This window comes from Acyrthosiphon pisum, chromosome A2 (assembly GCF_005508785.2).
Source record: "Acyrthosiphon pisum isolate AL4f chromosome A2, pea_aphid_22Mar2018_4r6ur, whole genome shotgun sequence".
Classification (NCBI taxonomy): Eukaryota; Metazoa; Arthropoda; class Insecta; order Hemiptera; family Aphididae; genus Acyrthosiphon; species Acyrthosiphon pisum.
The window spans coordinates 115,044,991-115,069,019 of NC_042495.1; the positions used below are offsets into that span (position 1 = coordinate 115,044,991).

Here is a 24,029-nt window from a genome sequence, read left to right on the forward strand (position 1 = left end):
CAAAATAAATCTGGGAGGCAACTGTTCAAAATAGTCAATAGACCAACGAGAGTTAGTAACGCACCTTTATACTCTGTCTTACATAGAATAACCTCAGGCAACGGCAACGGCTAATCGAATACTCCTGAAAGCGTCACTTTATTATTTTCCAACAAGCACCTAGATTTAATAGAGTGATGTTTACTGGCTGTACTGGACAAAAATTTGTCGCCACCCGAGGTTACTATTATGCAAATTATAGTTGACAGTATTGACAATGGAACCAATAGTCCATTATGACTATTATAGATAGTTGTACTATCTATAATGTATAGTGTCAGATGATTGTTGTCTTAACATTGGAATTCATAAAATCATAATTATGAAATAACGGAAAACCGACCATGGCGTCATTTATGGGGGGGAGGCAAGATGGGCAATTGCCCGTCTAATTTTAAAATAAGTGCCCGGTGGTTTTTGATTAACCATTATTATATTATATTAGTGCAAAAACATGCCTATATTTATAGAAATGTATTATATTTTATAGGTACTAAGAAATTATTGTCACAATGATAAATTGGTAATTAATAATTAATAGTTGGAATGTCTTTATATTTAGACACATGAGTGGACGTGTCTGAAAGTTGGTATGTTTGTAAGTATGTGTTTTAATGAAGGAAAAGGAACAAAATACATTAATATGTGCTCGGGAGAGTAGTTTTTTTAAATTTATGGCCATTTGGACTGGTCAAAATGTTTGCTCTACTACTAAAAACTGTAATTACACCACTGTTTTTCATAATGTAGGTATCAAGTCTCGTACGATAAAAGGGATCGTATCAAAAGCGTACACTTAGTAAATAAAGCCACAAATGGCTCATCTCAGATGAATAAATTTAATTATACAAATTCTATAATATATTTGCTATGTACCTAATTAATTTCTATTTTAATTTATACTAGATAAGATATAATAGAATTGATACAAGTATTTTATCATTTAAATTTATTTATGTTTTGTAAAAATATGAACACTATAATACAAGTTAATTACTAAAATAAAAATGTATTGTACAATTTTGTGCTTGAAAATGTATTAGAATTAAATAATGATAAATATATTAAATGGATTTTTGGGTTTTATGATAAAAGTAAAATATTGATAATAGATATTAGATATTATAGTAACTAAACTAATTAATAATAAAATAGGTAAATAATAATGTATTATACAAAATGTAATATTAACTAATATTGGCCAAATATTTGTTTTAAGTTAACATAGTAGAAATCATGATGTTTAAGCACTTTTTGAACTTTAGCTTTTAATCTACTATAAGCTATATATAATGGATCTTCGACAGATAACTGTATTTCCCTGTTTCTGAGCAACACTTTGTCAATGTCAAATAAAAACAGGTAATATCTTAATTGAAACAATAGTTGGCCGACTGAATACTAAAAATATAAAAATGTAATTCAAATTAATTAATCATTTTCATTCATTAAGCAAATAAATACATTTTTTATTGAAGGGAAACATATAATATGATAATATATTAAAAAGTTATAAATAGCGATTTCAAATTATTTCAAGATGATTATATAGTTGAAATTATGTTAAGTAAAAAGTGTTTTATAATATATTTTATACTGAACAATTAAATTGAACAATTATTAATTACATTATACTTGTGATGAAATTATTTAGGTATATTATATTACATTTTAAATAACCTTCGACCCTGTGTTTAAAGAAACGTATGGATTTCACTTATTATTCAGTTAACTTTTGAATTTCCAAAAAAAAATAGGGGGAACGGAACCACGGATAAGCCAATTCTACGGTTAATCAAAAAAATATAAGTTGAAACATGAATGCTATTATTATATTATTAAAAAATTATACTATGCGTAATATTAAATAGTATTTAAAGAAAATGAGATAAGTATACATTCTATTTTTATTTAAACATTAATTTACTATATACTACATAGTACATTTACATTTATTTTTTCATAAAAATATATTAGATTGTGCCCATAAACACTATTTATAGAACTGAAGACAGAGGCATGCTAACTTTCATTTGCGCCCCCATTAAATAAATATATTCAAAAATTTGCCGCCCTTTAAAATATTACAACTTTTGCTGCCCTAAGGAATGTGCCCCATTGACCCCCTTTGGCAAGCTCTGGCTGTAGATAGTTCCACGGAAGAACATTGATAACTAGCCCATGAATGATCGAGAGTTGACTGTATTAAAAAATATATGTTACACGAGGGAATGATATGCTAACAAATTTCCAGTTACCAATACCATATTTAAATATCATAATATTTGAACATGTTTAAGATACTTAATACATAAGCCACTAACAAGTAAGATTAAAAATATAAACTGAGATTCTTACTTCTTTTTTTAACGTTCCTGATTCACATTGCGTACAAATTTCATCACTTGTTCGGGGTATATATTTGGTTTTATAATCACAAGTACTATCGTCACATACATAATGACTCTAAAAAAATAATTAAATAAATTATGGTTGAGCAATGTGCAAAACACACACATGTATGCAGTAAAATCCCTGAATAGTGAACACTCTCAGTCACCGAAATGCTGTGCGCTATTTAAAGGGGCTAAATGTTTGAATTTCATAAAGGGTAAAATGTAAGTAAAACATTAACTAACAAAATAGATAAAACATTGGCTATCAAGACCATTAATATTTATGTCTTAATCGTTTTATGTTGTAATGTTATTGTAGTAATCATTTGTGTTTTATTAATGTCCACATTCTCAAACGTTCCGCTATTGGAAGGTTTTACTATACATAGAATATGATTAAATAAAATGCAAAAACAAATTAATTACCTTATAAAACTTTATCGTATGCTTTCTTATAGCTGACCATAAAGTATTTTCCATCATCCCAATATATTTATATGGTGAAATATAACATTCTGAATTAGAACAATTTTCTAAGGAAAATTCTAATTTACCATTAGCCTAAAATATTAAATTAAATTAGTTAAAATTAAATTTTTTATTGAGATCAATAATAATCTAAATAATACCGTTTTAATTGCTGGTGCAAATATTTCTACTTCAGTTTTACAGCCAAGACATTTGAATTTAAATCTAGATTTAAGATTTAAAATATTAATTCAAGATAAAATAATATTATGTGCACGTTAGGAATTGTACTCACGGATCACAACTACTAAATCTTGTTGCATCATCTAAATCAATTGCATTTTCTTCAAGTGAATTCTCATAAATGGTCTTTGTCCTTTGATTTTGGTACTGTGCGGGATCAAGACCTATTAAAAATAAAAAACTAGATCTTGCAAATTCATAAGATAGGTATAAACAAACCTAGATATTCGGCAATCATTTTAGCATCAATGTCTTCTAAAGGTGCACATAGTCTCATTATTACTGGATGTATTTGTTGTGATAAATAATACTTGAAATCGATTTTTAAAGTAGTATTGTTTTTTAGCTCGTCTATATGATAAACTCTTTGATTTGATGCAAAATTTGTTCCATCCTATTGATCATAAGTCATACCAGATATTTTTAAGTACCATTTATCAATCTATTTATCTTTAAAAATATAAATCTAAACTTACTTCACAAACCACATATGATACAGTATCACCTTGTCTAAATTTAATACTTTGTTTGTTAAGCCGTTGAGCAATGGCTACATGTGGTAATGCTTTAGAATCTGAGTAATCTTGAGGTGCTTTAGTTAATGTTTTACTGATGGCCAAAAGTCCCAACGGAATATTATTTTCTTCGCAATCAACTCTAAGTTTTTCTAACTGAGCACAAATATTTGATACTCTTTCTTCAGGAGATTGATCAGATAATATTTGTCTCAAGACAAATCTATAATAATAAATTATGTTTAATGAGCAACTATATTACCTATTATTAGTATAGATGAATAAAAAGATTAATTTTACCGCCCAGCTTCTTGTGACAGCTGTGACCAATCCCTTCTTACAATATCCAACCCTTTGATCTCTTCCTTAGTTATAAATTCGCCTGAGGGAAGTTTTGATATGGAAATAGCAGCATATTTTTTTTTTTTTAATAACAACATGTATTTAAAAATTCCATCTATATCCAATTCCACTTGTTTGTACATTTTATTGACTTCAGCTTTAATCTAACATCAAATAATACATATTTAAAAATGAGAAAATAGTATACTATATAAAATACACACTTTATAACCAATTTTCATAACTTGATCATAGTCCACACAGTTTGAATTGATCATTAATGAATCTGTATCTCCATAAATAACATCAAATGATAGTTTCTCAACTAATGCTTTAGTACTAATTAATATTTCTCTTCCTTTAGCGGTAATTAATGCAGCCAATGGCTTAGCATAAAAACGGGAATGAGTAAATCCCAAACATCCATACATACTATTGGCAGTAAGTTTAAGCGCAGTTTGCCTCAAATTATACTATAACAAAAATAAAAACTCAAGATAATAAATTTTGTTTAAAAAACATATCTAATGACTAATATTCATATTTTGATTAAATTTTAGTCTCCAACCCTAGAATGCTAACCATTTGTTTATTTTTTACAAACACGGAAAATTTTATTTTTACTATTATTAAGCATTTTATCCAATATCATTACGCCCCCTCTTGTATACCTCATAGGTATATTATGTTCTATCCCGATAATTTTAACGATCTAGCATGTCCAGTGTCTTTGCAGCATTTGTTTGTCAAAGAACTACATCGCCAAATTAATGAATAGTAAGTAATCGACGTATATTTGTGTTTGTTTATTCGATGAATAGTTAATAAAATATTTACAATTAACTGAAGATTGAATGAGATCATGACGTTCTATTACTACATTGCCAACAAATTTGGAGAAAAATATTGAAGATAGTTCAGTAATAAAAGACACAGTTCAACTACAATCTCAAGAAACAGGAGAAGAAACATCAATCAACAAAAGAAAAATGTGCAACTATTGTAACAATAAAAAAAGCCGGATGCCAAAAACTCAATGTGCAATATGTAAAAAACATATTTGTGGAGAACATCAAATAGTAACTTGTCCAATGTGTATTGTAACCTGTGTATTATCTACACTTGTTTAATTGTTTTATACTTTTATGAAGTTATAATTTATGTTGAGGTTTAACGATTTTAAAAATGAGGAAAAATGTTTTAAACCTAATATTATTAATAATATAGTTATCTAAGAGATTAATTATATTTTTGATTTATTGAATTTTACCAATTAAAAATGGTTAGTTGATCATAATATTTAAAGTATTTGTCATATAGACAATAGGTTAGTTATCAAGGGTTAATAAAATATTCATAAATACAATCTATATATTCTATTTTGTTTCAATTTTATTGAAAGTATTAATTGAATAACTCCTAAGTTAAGAAATCTATTAGTATTATGTACATGAACGATACACTTTTCATCTTTATAAAATATACTATACTCTATACAGAATAAGAATTCCCACTTTCGCGCAAGCAACTGAATCGCCGGCAGCTGTCAGACCCCCCTGGCGAGTGATGGCTGCGCTGTGATTGGTCGCCAGTTGTCGACGACTGCCGTCACCTGTCGCTATTGTATACGTATACACCTGCAGAACGTCGGCAGGGGCAACGCTGCAAACACCAGCGCCAACTGATGGCAACAGACATGCGCGAACAAGACGAGTTTTCGTCAAGCGAGTGGGAATTCTTATTCTGAATAGAGTATAGATGACCGTAGAAATAAAACTAAATTGTCAACCACTGACACCTGATAGCACCATAGTTATGTTATGTTAAAATTAAAATTAGTTCAATAATAAAATATATTTAATCACCTGCTCTTTAAGCGTAGCAGATATTTTTGGATCATTCATTAATTTTTTTACTTCTCTTCGTGAATCCACCAACGACTTAATTTCGGCAGGTAAAATACCACGAGCAACAGATTGATTTGGAGTTAACTTTAATAATTCAGCTATTTCATCATCACCCTAATTAAAAAAATAATTTGTTAATAAATTAAACATAATACTTAATAATATAATTTATATGAACCTCTTGAGCAAGCAATGTTCGAAAGCTAACTGTAGTGAAGCAAATATTGTATTCTTGAATTATACTTGGATAAAGTGAATTGAAATCCATTAATAATATCATTTTGTCATAAAAACCAATTTTTGGATCAAGTACAAGACCTCCTAAATATTGAGCTTTCTTACGTCCATTTTTTTTAGTATTCTCTTCTTCTACATTATCTTCATTCTAATTAAATTGTTAAAATATTAAAAAACAATTATAATATATAATAAATATATAAATATATGTTCACATATAAAAAAAAAAATGATTTACTTTATTCATTGATCTTTTTTTATACTGTTTATCGGGAAGTATATAACCTTTTTCATTAAAGGCATGCAATAATAGATACTCATTCCTTTCTGCACGACCCCCAATTAGGGTTCTGGATAGTAAATTTCCAGCGACTTTAGTTATTTGAAGTGCCAAAGGCAGTACATTCATTTGACACATAAGTCGCATTATGCATGAAGTATCCATAATTGTAAATTTGATGAGCTGCATTAAAGATACAGCTGAACTGAAAATATAAATTATTATATTCTTTAGTCTTAAGTTTTAGATATTAATTTATTCTAGAAACATACCAATACATATAACTAACTTCATCATCAGATAAATTAAACTGTTCATTTTCTTTGACATTGAGAATCTACAAATTAAAATGAATAATAATATAAGAACAAATTACAGAGAATAAACAAGATGAGGCGTTTGACACTTGCCTAACCAACCTTACTCATACGCATGGTTTACCATTATTATTATTTAAAATCACATATCAATGATAAATCATCAAGTATTAAAAACGATGGAACAAAGCGAAACTATTTAGTACTTAACGCTTATATAGTGTTATTTCAAATATTAATATTTATAATTTTTAAACTTTTAATGATTGTTTCATAACCATAATTTATATCAATGAAAGGGATTAACTTCATATTGCTTAAATCTTTGGATAATTACCAGTAATGTTTAGTATAGCTTGGTAACACTAAAACTTGACACTAAAAAATTGTACCCTACGGCCCACTATATTGTAAATATAAATAAAAATAAGTTCAAAAAATTCAAACTATCAAGGTTTTCAAAAAAATATAGTGAAAATGTACAAGACATAGTCAAATTTAAATTTATATATAAGTAAAAAATAAAAACTAGAATTTCAATTATAGTTACAAAATATATGTTATTATGAACTGAATCATTATTATTATTTATTTGTACGTCCATCTTAACTAAATGAATCACTATAATTTATAACTATTTTACAACTCAAGGAGATATTTTGTTAAGATTTGAATGTTCCAAGAATTTCAAAGAAAAAGCATACATTAATGTTAAACTAATAGTTTCTTTGCTCCGTTCAGAATTTTAAATGTTAATTATTATTAATTATTCATTTAAAAATATAATATACCTGTTCGGATAACGAGTATAAATCATAGCTTCTTGCTTTAATCAATTCTTTGGCAGAAATTTGAGTATCACAAATCAATCTGCCACTGAGCACACTTTTTTCACTCATAAATTTCCCCTAAAAATTAATATTGGTAAATGATATGTTGATTTATTAATATGTTATAATTACTTTTTTGGGAAATAAAGTCCTGCGAAGACGACCTATTTTTGACCAGTTTTGTATTTTATTTGCTTCTAAACGGCCTACAAGTGTTGATAATATGTAACTACATATATCATGTCCAATTATCATATCTGGATCAATTTTGGATAACTTAGCAAGAAAAAAAGTTAGCAGTGCTCGTTCAGAATCCATTTTTATAATTTTAGAAGGATCTCCACATTTTTTTAATTCTTCTTGATATCGAAGTGGCCACGGAATGTTACTTGGTCGTGATATTGCTAATTTAAAAATGATATTTTAATTACAAAATATACAAAGTAGTGTTAAATTATTGATTTACAGTATAATTTAATTATAAGGACATTAAATAAGAATTTTGAATATGCAGATAATAATAAATTGTATTTTAAAGGTTAAACAATTTACTAGAAAGTAAAATAATATAAGTAACGACATATTAAATAATATAATATAATTTTAATCACCACAAAAAAACTGATTATGAAGATGAGATGGTGGAGCTTGATCTATTGGGAAATGTGTATGCACCAAACAACTTATAATTATTATTTCATTTTGTTTTGTTTTTCTGTTATATGTAATTCTTGGATTTAAAGTCATTATGACTATCGGTGGTGGTGAAGCAGTAGGTGCTAATTGTATATTTTTCATATCTAAACACAATACCTATGAAGTATAATGTATTAAACATTAATTGGTGAAATGCAAAATGATAAGCAACTTAATGTATATACATATATACATATATACATTATATATACCTCGATTTTGCACCAACTCATAGGACTATTTGAAAGTTGAGGAATTTTTATGTCCAACCAACAGGGTCCTTTAATCTTTTGATCTAAGAGCAGAAGCTCTAAGAATGAAGTATTAGTACCAAATACTCTGCTAAATGTTTTACCACTTAAATCTTCAGGCAAAGGTGGATGGGAAGCCTAGAGAAATTAAAAAATATATCTATTTATGAAGATTGTTATTTAACATGCATATAAATAATTACTAACAGAATATCTTATCTCTAAATATTCACTCTCATCTGCGACATCAGCTAGATCAAATGCATATTTTTTAGTAATTTTGCGTGATTTGAAATTTTGTATCTGGTACTTGTCAGTGAGATTATTAAATTCATTATATACATCAACCATTTTAACTTCTTCATTGTCAGATGTCTGTAATGATATACATTATATTATAGTAATTATTATAATAAATATTAATACTTTTAGTCTTTAGATTTAAATTTAGATCTTACTGTATTTCTTGGAAGTAGAAACATTCTTCTTTCAATATTTTTAACTACTACACAACAGCTTACATATGTATCAAAATTAACAGGTTTTACTTTGCCAAAAAGAAATACAACTCCAGGTTGTTTGAACACGTCTTCAAATGCATCCAAGTAAAAAAAACGAAAAACCTAAAATTAAAATATCCAAATTGTTATTTAATTAATTAATCATATACATTAATTTTAATACAGTGAATACCACCTAATATGATTAATGAAAAAAATATTTTTTTATTCATTTTTTAATGAATATGATGAAAGAAACTGATTATTTTACTAATATTAAATGATGGGCACTGTATTCCATATAAATACGAAGAAAAATAAAGACAAACTTGAGTTCCATTCTTATCTGATGTCAGAGGCAGTTTAGAAGAAATGTCATGTGGTAAAGCAACTTGTTCTTCCTCTTGAACACTATATAAATTAAAGAAAATATTGTAATAATAATGTATTTTATAAGTTATAATATAAAGATTTTATTTTAATAATTTTGAGTAATTTGTTTATTTGAATATCTATCTGTAAGGTACAAACTATAAACAATACAAAAATTGAGAGGACTTAAAAAAAATGAACTATCTAGTATTCAAATTGTGTAAAGTTGTAATAATAGTGTTACTCTAATAAAATTTTATAATATACTAACAAAGTTTTATTAGTGTACTTATTTGGACCATCAGTGTAAATAAGTATAAATAAAAATATAAAATATCTTTAAATACCTACTAATTTAAATTTTAGATAAATATTATAGAATGAGTTTGAGGTTCTTCTACTCTCTAAATCAGTACTGTATGATCAGGGAGGTTTATAACAGAAGTGTATATTACAATCTACTATTTTAGAAAGAAATATATTTTTAATATTATTAAGGAGAGGTCCTTTTTATAACTATTGCTTAAAAATTATATTAAGGTCTTTCAACATCAGATGTTTTGCTTTGTAAAAATAAAACTATACATAAATTACAAATTATTTGAAAATTAACAAAATAACATTACTTTTCAATCGGCCATTTTGTATCTTCAAAGTCAATTTTAATTTCCGTTTTTGTTAACTCCTTTTTCACACTTAATTCTGTAAGTTCCATAAAACTTTTTTCCGCCTACATAAATTTGAAGGACCAGTTATAATTACAAATATACATACTAGTCAACTTTTTTTTTTTTTATGTAAGATACCTGGATAGCTTCTTCAAAATCAAAATCTTCAATACAGTCATCCATACTTTCATCAAATAATTCTTGCTTTATGGGATTTTCCGTTGCCAATTCAGGCTGAAAATCAAATTAAAAAAAAATATTTATTTATGTCACTAATTTGAATCTTATAGTCATCAAGAATTCAATTTAATACAATACTTTTTTTATTGGTTCTGCATTAAGTTCTTTAGCTTGAAAAATGTTTTTATTTACATCATTGGAATCATTTAATTTAGAACTTGGACTTTCTATGTTTTCATCGGTATTTTCTGTTTTTATAATAATATTATTAACAGGTGTCCGAGGAGATTTTACCACGGTAGAAAATGATTCTAAATATCCTCTGTAAAATATTAATAATTAACTTTTTGTTTTAACCTAAAAACTAAAAAATAATAAAGCTGTTTAAGCTTCTGTAGATTTCACATTGTTAAAATTATTCACAGACAAATTTGAGTAATAACTTATATTAGTTTTAAATTATCCCATTTTGGGCATTTAGAAGAAACTACTATAAGAAATTGTTGATATTTGAAATATCAATATGATACTATAAATTAGAACATTTCACTCCAATTTTACACCAATAATGAAAATCAATATACTCTACCTGGTTTGATTTTCTCTTTTTATTTTTTCTGTAACTTTATTATGAACTAATCGTGGAGCCCTTGAAATTCCTGGTTTATCTAATTCTTGAATTAAATCATCAAGAATATCATCTTCATCTAAATTAACTGGCACCTTAGTGAATTAAAAAGAACAAAAAATATATTTTACACACAATATACTTGAAATAATAATTGGATAATAAATCTATTATTTTTGGATGGAGGATTACAATTGAATTTATATAAACTTATTTTTAGAAATATGTATACATTTAAACAAATAAAAAATATGAATTGTTTGTTTTAAAAGGCTGACAAACATTAAGTACAGCAGTAACTGCTGTAACTTTAGTCTGTATAGAATTAAATTTGAAACATATTCTATGCTAAATTAAAATTATTTAATATACGTACTTCTTTTTTTTTTTTTATAGGCATATTAGCAAACATTTTCTGGATATCCCTATTTGAAGAGGGAAGATCTTCATCAAAACTTTTATCAGCTCTACTTCTTTTTTTACCTCTTCCTTTTTTTTCTTCTTTGACAATAGATGCCTCGTCCAAATCATCATCAAAAATTTCTCTTCCATCTTCAACATATCCATCAACATCATCTAGCAGAAAACAATGTAATAATAGAATATTTATACTATATATGAGATGCATAACATGATTATTGATTAGCATTTGTAAATTAAGTTATATTTATTTACAATCATCAACAATCCAATTATCCTGTTGTCGTTTAACCACCCTATCTGTGTATTCTTGTTCTGAAATTTCTTCATATACATTTTGCATTGGTTCCACTTCATATTTATGCTTAGTTCCATCAGATTTGAGCTTTTTCAATTTTGCTAATGCTTCAAAACGACTTGTCTGCCCAGCTTTTTGTCGTTTTGGTCTTGATGTCTCTGTTTAGTATATAAATATAATATTATATTACCTAGGTATAAAATCCATGAATCGCTTTCTCTTAAGTAATTTAAACTTACCTGGATTATCATTCATTTTTTTAAATTAATTAAATAAAATTGTTCATTAATGCACACAGTGGATATTACAAACTTTTGGTATATTTTTAATAAATAAAATATTTATTATTTATTAACAATTAAAACAGTAAAAACTAAATTATTGCAAAAGCCAAAAGGCAAAAAGTATTATTCATAATATTGATATTTTGTACAATAAAATCACAACATAACCTATAACAACTTAGAATTTCCCGCCAATAAGCAGATTTACCAATATTATTTTTTAGTACAAAGAGTAACCACGGTTAATGATAGAAAATAAAAACTGAAAGAAATTATGTCGAATGGTGATACCACTTAATAGATATCAATACTATTATTTGTGATATGCATGTTTGTTTATGTACAATGTTTATCATTAACCATGATTAATTATTATTTAGTAAATGTTGAGTATTCAGTTTTGTAGTTTTGTACTTACTTTTTTGGGTTTGATACTTATTGTCTATTGATAACTTACCATAGGTTTGTGCTCGACGTTTTATAACTTTAGATCATCACGATCCATTGATGAATGCACATATTTTGAAGATGTTTCCTGGAGAGTTTTTCCTTTGACTCGTTGCTTAATACTTGACCGTTTTGATCATCAACTATTCACATAATATTATATTGTGATAAAGATATTTTGAACAAAACTTCACTATAAATGATTCAAAGTCATGGATTTGGATAAAACATTTGAAATAATGCAAGGAGAAAACGACAGTATTAAATCTGGTAAGAAATTGTAAAATATTTTCTTAATAATTCTTTATGAATTACTAATCAAATTCTTATTTTTATTTTGTACATTATAATAACTACAATAATTTTTTAATTGTAGAATTATTCTTTTTGATTGCCAAGTTTCTGAAGGATAGTCAATTTAAAAATGCTTTTGAAGTAAGATATTTACATGAGTATTTTTAATTATTTAATCTAAATACAATTAGACTTTTATGAATGTAAATCATTCATAGTTTAAACATAAACTAATACATAACATTAAGGATTAAAATGTACTAATTTTTTTTGTAATTCTACCTATTCTATTTATTTGTTTTATTTTTTATTCATAGGCACTTAAATTGGATTTGAACGAATCAAATGTAAGATATAACTTTGAAAAATTATAATTAAATTGTGTTTTCAGTAAATATGTATTTTATTTTTAGATTCTGCCAACACGTATTGATTTTTTAGGAGAAGAAAACCAGCAAACGTTTGATGAACTGGTATTATATATTTATATATTATTATTTAAAATATTCATTCAATATAAAAAACTTCCGATAACAAATTCATAGAAACAAATACACTTCATCAGCACTGTGACAAAAAAACTTGTTGATTTAAGTTTATAAGTTCCTTAAAATAGATATAATTCTAATAATAAGCATTATATCTATTTCTAAAAATTCATGAATTTCATCAAGTAAACAATCATTTACTTTGTCACTACACACATGAGTTACCTGATATGAAATAATAATAAAAAATATATTTTATAACTAATAAAAATAAAGTTAAACAAAATTTCCCCTAGATAGATTAGTAATTACTTGTTGAATACCCATACTTAATGAAATTTATGAATTTTTAACTATTTATATAATTATGTTAAACTCTTATTATCGGTTAATTATAATGTTTTATTGCTTAATACGGTTAACGTACCAGGCAACTAACTTTTATGAAATTTTTTTTTTTTTGAAATTATGGTGTTAGAAACTACTGAAACCATTAATTTAAAGTTATGTTTGTTAATAAGTTATAATTCAAATTCATAACTTTTTACAAATAAATGTATTTCGGGTTAGAAAAAAAGTACATTTAGTGGTTTTTACTTGCTTCACAGTTCACACCTCGTTGACTGCTCTCCACAAAATGTAAACATTCCTCGATTTTCTATGTTAAACCATTCGGAGTTGGTCACTGGGTAAAAAGTAATTTTTATGTCTGCAACTGGAGACCTGTCAAGGTCACTCATCCCTACAGAGAGTTTAAATTTTAAATATTCTTCGATTTGTTTTGCTATTTGCATGGGTTTGTGGGCAGGACGAAGAATTATACCAATTACAAATACATAACATCTGTGCATACATACCTAGAATCTACTAATATATAAATTATAAATAGTAATGCAGCATAGCCACAAACATTAAATTGCTGTAACTTTTAAACTATTTGTTATCACACATTTAATTCTGAGCGTAGCAATGAATGTACCTATTGATTTTACAATGATGTGTGTGTTAATATTTATTTTGTACACGATAAATAGTTAAAATAATGCTTTGATTTTTAACTTTAGTAACTTTTTTGGTATTTAGGGAATTTTTGTTGGAAACAATTGTTTTTTTTGTGTTACTAAACTTAAATGTTTATAACATTGAATTTAGTTGGTACTTTGGAGTGCAAAAGATTGCAAAGTAAAATAACAATTTTTACGTAAAACCAAATAAGTTCAAATTTTTACAAGATTAGATATTCGCTCGATATTTCAAGTAGCTAGTTTCTTATTTTGTTGTAATTCTAAACTGAAAACTTGAAATTTATATCATATGTTTATTCTATAATTTCTTATACATGATAAAATTTTCATTTTCGAGTTTCAATTTTTTTAGTTTTTTTTTCTATAAATGTCAATAACATTTTATTTGTTGGATTAAAAAGCTTGAAAATGTAGATATATTATTATTTACTGTACACAAATTTGATAATAAACAAACAATAATAATTCAACTTAATCGGCTACTGTATTAATAATAACAATATAAATATAATGTAAAATATCCTAGGCTGACAAACCGTCACTGCTCAGAATCATTTTTCATATACAATGATATAACATTATCATTGAATTCAAATTTAGTGCCATCCAATGCAGTCATCCACTTCTAACCTACTGTACAGCAGAGCAACTTTTTTAAAAATTATTAGTGATGAAATATTTTTCACTAAGGAAAAAACTTTTAATTAAAAAAAAAGTTGAGTGTTGTAAATTCACAATAGTTTTTTTATGAGAATCTGAAGTTAGAATTTTCACAAAATTCGTCAAAATCACAAAAATTTGTAAATAATTTTCAATTAATAATTAATTAAATATTTTCTTTTATATCTAAGATTTGAAAATTTAATATAAGGTTTCTCATAAATATTTCATATATTAACCAACAAATATAAAATTATATCAAGAAAAAATTATTTAGCTCTTGTAAATTAAACCTATACCAATTATTTCAATTAAAAGTATTCATACATATTTTACTAAACTTTAGAGAACCATAGTTAATAAATTACCAAACCAAAATTGATGATTTGACTATCAAAATGTTCAGAATAAAAAGCTTTATTGGAATCCATTAAAAAATATAGTAATTACCATTTGAAAAAATAAAGCTGATTTTGCTATTGGTACACCTGCGTAAATTTTGAAATTGTTATAAATAAAGAAACGCGTCTTTTTTCGTTTTTACGAAATTCTATTTCATTGATCCATAATCGTTAAAAAACCCCGCGTACAATGACATAAGATACACCCTGTATAACATTATAAGTTGTGACGTTGGAATTAATATTTATGAACAAAGCGAGTGGTTCTAATACCTATATGTGTAATGAGTAATGACTAATGAGCATTATAAGCTATTTGTAAATATAATTTATGCAGAAATTCTGTTTACTATGTAAGTCATTGATCAAAATAAATTTAAACATTCAACAATCTACGAAAATGTATGATAAATATATAATTTATCTATTAACTCACATTTTACATGTTTTAAATAAGGTGTTACCGTCCATATAATTATTTTATCTTTGTGTATTTTATATAGTTTAATATAATAATTCAATTAAAAAAAAGTACTATACTAAGGATATGTATTCATTGGTGTACTGAACGGGGTTTTATGACACTAAGGCATCATGGTGAAATTTTTTTAGGGGGTAGTATGGTTGGATACATTATGGTAACCAATAACATAAAATAAAAATAAAAATGTTTATAGTCACATAATAATTATATGTACTATATATTATATTAAGGGGATAAAGAGTGGGTAAGAACTGAAATATATGCTGGGCATCATGGTTTATAAATGTTCAGTACGCCACTTTAATATGTATGTCCCCATAAAGTACAATTAGTTCCCTCATTGTTATTAAATGTACCTATATAAAATAGTTTTATGATTATAAATGATAGTTAATTAGAGCTTTTGATAAGCAAACATTTTATAATTAGATAGAAAAATAATTTGTGATACTAATATTCTATTTTTGATTTTTTTTTTTTTTTAGGAAAGAAAGTATAATCATATTAAATCAAATCACTTGTTAGACATTTGTAAACGCATCAGATTATTAAGCAACTATGAAAAATCCTCAGTTCCAGTGGTTTTCTCTTTACTTGGAAAAGGAAGCTTTTCACTTGTTAATACACAAAGTAAATTTTTATAAACTATATTATTTGAATTAGTATTTGAAATACTTTTCTATGTTCTAGAAAAACGTAAATACCTATCACTCGCCGATTGTATTACACGTCAACATAATGCTTTGCCATTGCCTCCTTTACATATTCGAGGTCAAAACATTGGTAATTATTTATTAATAAAACATCTTTCCCATTTATTTACTTAAATTATTTTTTCAGTTAAAGTGCTATTTGGTCGTGAAACGTCTGGTTCAGTTGATAAAAGATATTTACTTCCTGTATCCAAATTTTCAAACGTGGAGTTTCATGGACGAGTTCTTGGCCATTTAACTGCTGTTTACTGTGTCTGTTTTGATACAACTGGAAGATATATAGCTACTGTATGTTATATATATGATATAAATACAATTTAATATTATTTAACATTTTTATTTATTTCAGGGAGCTGATGATTATTTAGTTAAATTGTGGGAGGCTAATACTGGAAGACTTTTATCAACCTTAAGGGGGGCTAGTGCTGAAATAACAGATATAGCAATCAACACTCAAGCCACATTAATTGCAGCTGGAAGTATGGACAAAGTATTGAGAGTCTGGTGTCTTCAAACAGCTAGACCAGTAAGTTTTAATAAGAAGTTTATAAATAAAAACCTATGAAAAAATACAATTATTTTATTTAGATTGCTCATATAGTAGCACACGCTAGTATGATTGTAACTGTGAATTTTTGCCCTCAAACATTTAACGGACTTGGTTATATAGCTTCTACTAGTACTGATGGTTCAGTTGTGTTTTGGCCATTTCGATCTAGTAATGGAAATACAATTTTTGAGTGAGTTGTTGAATTATTTTATCTTTGAAGTTTTAATAGTAATATATTTATATATATATATATTTGTTATAATACTATACATTTATTTTTATTCCTTCAGATCTAACTTAACTGTTTACAATGAACGCATGAGACCTGGTAGTGCCAAAATACTTTGTGGTGCTTTTTCAGCGGGTGGTGTAATGTTTGCTACAGGTAGTGCTGACCATAATGTTAGAGTGTACAAAATGACTCCCCCATCACCAGATGCATCAGCTCCAGTGCGCTTAATGGAGGTCGAAGCTCATTCTGATACTGTTGACTCTATACAATGGGCTCATAGTGGTTTACGATTTAGTTCTGGCTCAAAAGATGGAACAGCTTTAATTTGGGCTTACAAAAATCAAGAGTGGAAGTATAAAACATTGCACATGACGACAAAGTTAAAAAAAAAGTTAGTTAAAGTAAAATATTCATTACTATTTAATACATATTTAAAGAAAAACAATTAAAATAAACTATAAAATAATTATTAGTCTTGGGGAAAAAAAATCTGATGAAGAACTAAAGCAAATTAAACCATCTGTAACATACTTATGTTGGGATCAGAGTGATCGTTGGATTATTACTGCATGTACAGACATGACCATAAAAGTTTGGGATTCATTTACAACTGAACTCCTACAAGTGATGACTGGACATAAAAAAGAAGTATATGTCTTAGAATCACATCCATTTCATTCTAAGGTTTGTATGAGCTCCTCTGTATTATAACATATTTATAAGTTAGTAAATTAATTTTAAATTAATTTTACATAAGATTTTGTTGAGTGCTGGTCATGATGGCAAGATATTTATATGGAATATTATAACTGGAGAAGTATTGGTATCATTTCAAAATTCTATTGAAGGTCAAGGTTTTGCTGCATTATATGATGCTAAATGGTCACCAGATGGGACAATGTTTTCAGTGACTGATTCACAAGGTCATTTATTAACTTATGGACTAGGAATACCCTCGCCCCGCAGAAAAGTATATTATTTTATCAAAATATTTATAATTTATCTTAATTGGTAATTATTATAATTCTCAGTAACAATAAATAATAAATATGTTCTAGGTTCCATATGAAGTATTTTTTCATACTGATTATCGACCATTGTTACGGGCAGCAGACCATTCCGTGTTAGATGAGCAAACTAACATGGAACCACATTTAATGCCTCCTCCATTTTTAGTTGATTCTGATGGTTCACCTTATCCTCCAGAAATTCAAAAACTAGTTCCAGGAAAAGAAAATGAAGGTCTTTTACAATTAGTGGCAGATGTAATAATTAATGAACTGGGTTAGTAATTATTATCAGATTTCACCTTTAAATTTCAATGAACAAAACATTACCAATGTAAAACCGATACATTCCATTCTTTGCTCAAAATTTAAAATACCAAAATTTTAATAATTTTTCATTTTAGGCCGAACTGAAGTTATTGGAATTCGAGGAACTGCTAATATGAATACTGTTGAGCATTTATCTAACAATTCACCTAATCAGTCCAGTATGTACACAATTGTTATTTTATATAATATTTTAACATTAAAATTATGAAAACCATTACATTTTTAGGAGTTATTAGTTTACATCCATCAGTAGAACAAAATAGTAGTTCATTTTCGTTTGAAAATAGACCAAGAATTATTTGTAAGCCATTAAAACCATCAATAATGGATCAAATTCAAAATCGAATGTATGTTAATAATGAAAGTTTTAAAGGTCCACTTAAATACAAGCATGATTATTGTATTATTACAGTATCTTTAAAAACTTAACATTGTATAACATTATGTCAATAAATATGTATTATATATGAAAATGTTTTTCTAGAAAAATGTTGGGAGTTATGGAAGAAGAAGAGTTTACTTTAGAAAGTAATAAACCACTAGTAGTTGATGAAAAACCACAAGTTTTATCTGTAAAGCCAAAAAAAAAACCTCAAGCAAAACATTCATATAGTACTAGAGCAACTAATGTAGAAAATGATCCACAGGTTTGTTAAATAGTTATATTTTCATTAATATTTCAATAATGTAGCAGCCAAAATATTATTATTTAAATTTTATCTTAGGAAAATAGATCATCATCTAACCCTGAATCTGAATCCGAAGATGCTGACTATACAGATGGAATTGGTTCAGATGGAAAAGTTGAATCATTGTCAGATACTGATTCTGGTACTAGTTCAGAATATTCTGATTGGGTGGCTGATAGTGGTACCAATCTTGAACCCCCTAAACGTACTCAACATCGAAGACGCCGTGTTAAGAGACCTACTACTCCGCCTTCATCGCCATCACCTCCGTCATCTCCACATGAAGGACCTAAAACTGTGCCTCCTCGAAAAGTACAAAAGGTAAATGTTAAAAGTTAATACAATTTTTTTTTCATAGATTTACATAGTATATTATATTTTTATTAGGATGTTCCAGAAATATATAGACCTTCTGAGTGGTTTTCAGAAGTGTTACCAAAAAAATCGCCTTATTGTCCACAAATGGGTGATATTTTAATGTTTTTTGAACAAGGTTATAATTTATATTTAGAAGCAGTAGAAGCTAAAAAAGTTTACAAATTAAAAACAACACAATCTACTCCATGGGGGGAATTAGAACTTAAAGTAAGAAATATTTTGTAATATTTATAGAATTATATTTAATATTAATATATTAATTAATTATAAGGAACCTCAAATGGTAAAAGTAATTGGAATAAAATATGAGATAAGACCACCTCGTTTATGTGGGTTGCGTTTAGCTGTATTGAAAGAAAACGGGGATCATACTTCTTTCAGTTTTGACTTAAAGTACCATGATATGCAAGATGTAATTGACTTTTTAGTTTTACGTCAAACATATGAAGCTGGATTAGCCAGAAAATGGAAAGAAGGTTTGTTAATTTATTTCTAACGTTTAAATTGTACGGTTCAAGCTATTAACCATTTTAATTTATTGAAGGTCAACGATTCCGAAGTATGATAGATAATGCTTGGTGGTGTGGTAAAATAGTTGAACAAAGTGCTTCCCGGTCACCTTTTTTGTGCTATCAAGTTCTTTGGGATAATGGTGAAAAAGAAAATTTAAGTCCTTGGGATATGGAGCCTATAAACCCTAAAAGTATGATTTGTTTAGTTTATTAATGTATTTTTCAATTTCTTTCTAAATTTATGGTTATTAATTGTTATTATTATAAATAAAGGAGAACCGCTGAATGGTATGTCATTACCGGTGACTACTAAAGAAATGAAAGATATATTATACCGACCAGAGTCAGGTAATAAAGAATGGCCTAGTGGATCCCGAGATTTAATTTGTGACCGGATATTGAGAGGATTACATGATCTTATGGGAATGTCACTTGCAGAACCATTCCTTGCACCAGTTGACATACAAGAGTATCCATCTTATGCATATATTGTGGAATATCCTATTGATCTATCTATCATAAAAGTAGAATAATTTATAAATATTAAAAACTATAGTAATAAACCTAATTCAATTATTTAATGTTCAATTTTAGGCAAGATTAGAAAATCGTTTTTACAGACGTCTGGCAGCTGTACAGTTTGATGCAAGATATGTAGCAAGTAATGCTGAAAAATTCAATGAAGAAGGTAGTGATATAGTGAGAAGTGCTCAAATTATCACTGAAATCTTATTGAAAATTATTAAGTATGTTTTACAGATTTTTGTATTTATAATACTTTACTCTCAATAAGATGTATTAAATAAAACACCAGTTAATGTTTAAAAAATTAATTTAACTGTAATAACATATTTACTTTATATAGACACGATGCAAATAGATTAACATGGTTAATTCTTTGTTATATAAAAATAATTTAAGAACCCTTATTCAATTAAATTTAAAAAAAACCATACACCCACATCATCCCTTCTATCGTATCAAATATCTATATTAAATGTATTACATTCAATGTTCAACATTTATTGTTCAAAATGTTGGTTTTCTAAAATACAATTTATTCATGCTTAAAATTTAATTTCTCTAAATTTTCACTATGCTTTACTTACTATCTGTAAGTTATTGTTGGTATAGAGACTGAGAGTTAACAGTATTTTTTTCGTAACACAATATTTTTTAATTTTACTAAAACTTAAATGTTTCCAGATCTTCTTCACCAGTTGAAGTTCCTTCTCTTTGTCGCCAATTACAACAAAATTATAAAAATAATGAAGAGGAAAAGAAAAATGTACCGACTGATGATCGATCACGTAAATTAAGGCCTAGATCATTAAGAGAAAGAAGTCGACGAGAATCTAATCAGCCATTTAATTGGAAATTGGAATGTAAAAATTTTTTGAAACTTATGTGGTTGTCAAAAAACAGTACCCCTTTCAGGTAAAAATATAAAACTATTACCAATGATTTATCTAATTTTATAGCAAATATATTTGGCTTATTTAGTGTTGTTTATCAGCACTTATTAAATAATAATATTTAATTTGTATATGTCTAATAAAAATCAATTAAAGTTGAATCAGTTATATTCAATCTGTAAAGAATTTCTATCATGACTTCATACAATTTTTTGTTTATCGTTTTAATAATTTCTATTATAATAAAGTAACTTACTAATGTTAAATATTCATTAAATAAATTAATACTTTAGAGAACCAGTTGATTATGGTAAATATCCGGATTATGAACGGGTCGTTAGTACACCAATGAATTTAACTACCATTCGAGAAGATTTACGTGGAGATAATTACAATACACCACTAGATTTTTGTGAAGATGTTAGACGAGTATTTAATAATGCACAAACCATTTATCAATTTTATCCTGATGAAAAGGTATGTTTTATTATTAATGATAATTTAGTTAAGATAATGGTACATTAAAAAATGTTAAATTTATAATTTGGTGATTTATTGAGAATGGCCAGGAGTGATAAACTAGGAGATCTTTATACTCCCCAGCTTACTGATGGGGGCACATCGGAGACATGTACAGCCCTAATATAATATAATAGCCATTAGGTCAATAATACTAATATGTTTTAGAAATCTTCAGATTAAAATTGAATATTTTTATAAATGTAGCATTAACGAGTTATTCAGGGTTATAACTTTATTCCTTAATGAAAACAAAATGTAATGAATTTTCATATAACCACATAAAAATTGTAAGATTAAAAATAATTAAACAGTTAAGTACTATGTTAAAAATAAATATTTATAATTTTATTTTAAACTTAAATCTTTATTATTTATTAAACTTAGACATAGCTATATTAATGATTTATAACTAAAAAACATGTATTTATGTTTAAGTTGGAAAAAATTACTCAAGAAATGATAACAATGTCAGAAGAGAACATAACTCGAATCCTTAAAAATTGGGAAAGACAATCATCCAGACGTCCCACGTGTATGTAAAATATTATAAGACAAATACATTTTTAAATAAAGACAAATAATTACAAATACATTTTTTCTATATAGCTATAGTGAGTCAATTAAGTTCACGTCCACAAAGAAGATGTCGCTTAAAAAGACAAAGAGACTTAGACAATAGCCCAAGTGAAGAGGAAAGTGACGCTGATTTTAATTTAAGAACAAAAAGACCACGTAGATTAAAAAGAGTTGCAATTAAAGAGGAAACTACAGATCAATCCTCATCAGAAGAAGAAATAAAATTTGATCCTAACCAACCTTCAACAAGTTTTGCACATAGTAAGTTTTTTTATAAAATTAATTATTTGTTTTTATTTATAAATTAATTTATTTTAGATGATAGAAGTGAATCTAATCGTGTAAAAATAAAAAAATCAATGGATATGCCATCGACCAGTTATGAGATTAAAGAAGAAGTTCAAAGTGACGATGAAACACCACTTAGGCGTCATTCATCAAGAATACGTAAATCTACTTACCGTGTACAAGAGAATAATGATGAAAGTGATGATGATGATGATTACACTCCTATTGAATCTCAGCGGCCAAAACGATTGGTAAAACCACATCCAAAAGATTTTGATAATGATAGTGATGATGAAGTTATGCCTACCAAACCATCACACAGTAGGAGACTCCCAGTATGCACAGAAAGATTTGAAGTACCACCTATTACTAGAAGACAAACTACAAGATTCCATGATGAAGAAGATAATGAGGAGGAAGATCAACCTACTAGAGCTAGGGCTACCCGATCAAGATTTATAAACACCGAGGAAACTGATCAGAGAGGAACTAGAAATTTGAGAAAGAAAAAACGTTGGGATTATGCCAAAATGTTGGATGTATCTGGTGTAAGTAGTGAAGAAGGCGCTGATGACTGGAAACCTACACCAAAGTTTTCCAAAAAAATACCTTCCCGTCATAAAAGCCAAGCTAAAAAAAAAAGGAATTATACTGAACATAGTGATCAGAGCTGCAGTAGTGATGATAATAATGATGACGATGATGAAGAAGACGATGAAGAAAATAGTGTTAATATAAGAGTATCTGTAAGTAGTAGAGGGCGAATTAGAAAATTAACAGCAGAAGCCAAAGCACATTTGTTTCGGAGATAATAAAAATTATTGTTGACTTTTATCATTTCTTTACAATTTGTAATATACGTTTTAATATTTTTTAATATTATGTTGAAATTTAATTGTCAATATAATATACAAAATACTACATACAAATATGATTATTGATAATTAACATTCAATAAAATAATTTAATTATATTTTTAATTTACTAAGATACATTTAATACCTAATTATATTTTTATATTTATTAGTATGATATTGTATGTTGTAGAAATTCAAAATGTTGTCTTGAAAATCTAGATTTTATTTTCTATTAACTCTGTTTTAATAGTCTTGACATACTTGTATTATAATATTAAATGTGTTAACTA

The 24,029-nt window shown here is 26.9% G+C and overlaps 2 protein-coding genes across 2 annotated transcripts; one reads left to right on the top strand and one right to left on the bottom strand.

The window, feature by feature from the left end:
- Positions 1-1,179: 1,179 nt before the first annotated feature.
- On the bottom strand, positions 1,180-11,964 carry LOC100163096 (DNA polymerase alpha catalytic subunit). The gene is made up of 27 exons (XM_003244406.4): positions 11,827-11,964; positions 11,545-11,745; positions 11,246-11,445; positions 10,831-10,964; positions 10,380-10,563; positions 10,200-10,295; positions 10,020-10,123; positions 9,351-9,432; positions 8,980-9,144; positions 8,729-8,896; positions 8,483-8,659; positions 8,186-8,387; positions 7,707-7,978; positions 7,536-7,652; positions 6,700-6,764; positions 6,386-6,632; positions 6,089-6,295; positions 5,869-6,024; positions 4,228-4,476; positions 3,962-4,167; positions 3,623-3,884; positions 3,366-3,540; positions 3,199-3,310; positions 3,065-3,128; positions 2,862-2,996; positions 2,398-2,505; positions 1,180-1,440 (listed from the first exon to the last, which is right to left on the bottom strand). The coding sequence occupies exons 1-27, from the start codon at positions 11,840-11,842 to the stop codon at positions 1,231-1,233; spliced, it is 4,314 nt and encodes a 1,437-aa protein (XP_003244454.1). The 5' UTR covers positions 11,843-11,964; the 3' UTR covers positions 1,180-1,230.
- Positions 11,965-12,215: 251 nt separating this feature from the next.
- On the top strand, positions 12,216-23,778 carry LOC100165179 (PH-interacting protein). The gene is made up of 27 exons (XM_001946030.5): positions 12,216-12,588; positions 12,695-12,753; positions 12,930-12,959; positions 13,026-13,085; positions 16,156-16,300; positions 16,361-16,453; positions 16,511-16,671; positions 16,733-16,909; positions 16,972-17,123; positions 17,224-17,556; positions 17,639-17,849; positions 17,923-18,135; positions 18,224-18,449; positions 18,577-18,660; positions 18,729-18,849; positions 18,987-19,149; positions 19,228-19,512; positions 19,579-19,776; positions 19,841-20,045; positions 20,114-20,272; positions 20,355-20,605; positions 20,676-20,827; positions 21,288-21,518; positions 21,790-21,973; positions 22,454-22,550; positions 22,625-22,855; positions 22,913-23,778. Exons 1-27 carry the CDS (start codon positions 12,531-12,533, stop codon positions 23,692-23,694), a joined length of 5,061 nt encoding a protein of 1,686 aa, XP_001946065.2. The 5' UTR covers positions 12,216-12,530; the 3' UTR covers positions 23,695-23,778.
- Positions 23,779-24,029: the final 251 nt, after the last annotated feature.